This window comes from Monoraphidium neglectum, assembly GCF_000611645.1.
Source record: "Monoraphidium neglectum strain SAG 48.87 unplaced genomic scaffold scaffold03173, whole genome shotgun sequence".
Classification (NCBI taxonomy): Eukaryota; Viridiplantae; Chlorophyta; class Chlorophyceae; order Sphaeropleales; family Selenastraceae; genus Monoraphidium; species Monoraphidium neglectum.
The window spans coordinates 5,026-6,884 of NW_014010455.1; the positions used below are offsets into that span (position 1 = coordinate 5,026).

General features: G+C 62.9%; 1 protein-coding gene across 1 annotated transcript; it reads left to right on the forward strand.

The window, feature by feature from the left end:
- Positions 1 to 693: 693 nt before the first annotated feature.
- MNEG_12300 (hypothetical protein) lies at positions 694 to 1,284 on the forward strand (the record flags this gene model as incomplete). Its single annotated transcript, XM_014039228.1, has 1 exon — positions 694 to 1,284. A coding segment is annotated over one exon (591 nt), but the record flags the coding sequence as incomplete, so codon positions are not given.
- Positions 1,285 to 1,859: the final 575 nt, after the last annotated feature.

The following is a 1,859-nucleotide window of genomic DNA, read 5'->3' on the forward strand; positions in this document are numbered from 1 at the left end:
AAAGACAGCATGCATTGTGCAACTCCAAAATGTCACATGCAGACGCCCCACACATCGCCCCCACCCTGGCAAACCCCCAAACCCACCACCCACCCAGACCTGCTGGTGAAGGCCGGCGGCGTGCAGCAGATGTGCCGCTTCCTGCTGGGCCCCACTGACGAATTCAGGGACGAGCGCGCACTGCTGGATGCGCTCTCCATCCTGCAGCAGCTGGCCCTCACGCCCGCACAACCTCAGGTGTCGGCTGCCGCCATGCCCGCGCTCCTAGCTATCATTGGGCGCCCGGGGGTCGCAGGCACCTTGTGTGGGAGCCGCGCTGTCTTGGCGCTCGGGTGCCTCGCGCTCTGCAACCATCGGAGCCGTGCAGAGCTTGCGCGATGGCTTGCGGGCTCCGAGGCGGCGCGGAGGGGCCTGTTGCAGCACCTGTGCGCCGCCCAGCGGCCGTTGGGCAGCACGGCGGTGAGTGCCACCATGCGTGGCTCAAGTGATGCCGCTGACGCAGGCAGGGTGGACCTTCCGGTTGGATCAGTGTGTGCCGTGCATGCGGCCGCCCTCCTTCGCGACCTTCTGTTGGATACCTTGATCGATGCCGACCAAGCGCGCGTCATCTCCACCTCAGTGCTGCCTGCAGCCGCAGCTGCCATGTGCCACTCTCTCGCTGGGCTGCTGGCCGCCCCCGCAGCCGCCACCCAGAGCAGTCACGGGGGTCCAGCTTTGTGGCCCACTTCCATCGTAGATGCTATATGGGTGATGTGCATGCGGGCAGCCGACCCTGTTGCGGCTGCTGCTTCAGTGTTGGATGCCGCGCCAGAGCTCCTGAAGCGGCTGGAGCGGCTGTGTTCCGCCCTTGATGCGATGGCGTTTGAGTTGCATGGGACTCGTGCAGGCGAGAGCAGGGCGCGCCGAGTGCTGGGCAGCCCCCAAGTGGTCGCTCAGCGGGTTCTTGAGCAGCTGCAGCACGCGCAGCAGCGACAGCAGCAGCATAAACAACAGCACGACCATCATCGTCATCAGCAGCAGCAGGAACAGCGGCAGCAGCAACCAGCACTGCCAGCCGCAGCCCAATCAGCACAGGCGGCATGCGCTGGCTGCGGTGCTTTTGAGGCGGCTGACAGCAGCGCCGTGCGGCTGCGGCTGTGCCGCGGCTGCCGGCAGGTGCGCTACTGCGGCGAGGAGTGCATGAGGCGGCACTGGGCCAGCCACCGCCCTGCCTGCAAGGCGGCACAGGCGTCAGCTGCCTCAGCACAGCAGGGCGCAGGAGTCGTGGGGAAGCTGGATGAGTAACATTGGGATCATCCATATGCACTCGTACGACTGTGGGGTATTTCAGGTGCTCAACCAACCCTCACAACAAAACCTGATGTAAAAGTGAAGCAGGCTGCATGTATCACAGACACACTGAATGTGTTTGTGGGCTGTTGCTAAGCACAATGTGTTGGATGGTTGATGACACTGGAAGAAATCGTTCTGCCTGCTTCAGCCTTTGTGACAAACCATTACAGTCTTCCCTCGCTACAGCGAACCCCGCAATAGCGAAAACCCTGCCTAAAGCGAACGCCGCCGCTACCCCCGATCGCTCGCCACACAAATCCACCCCGCCACAGCGAATATTCACTACGGCTATAGCAAACGCCAAAGGCCTCCCAGATTCACTGTATGCAGGCGCGCTGTGGTCAGTGCCTGTGGGACTGCGTGGGGCCCACTCGCCACGTGTGGGCCACGTGCATGCAGGCAGCCACCAGCTCCTGCGTACACGCACCATACCCCCTTTCACTGCAGCATCTGCCACTGCTCATGGAGCTGATTACTGAGCTTAATGAAGGTCGCACCCTGCTCAATTGGAGGGTCTGGCTGACCCT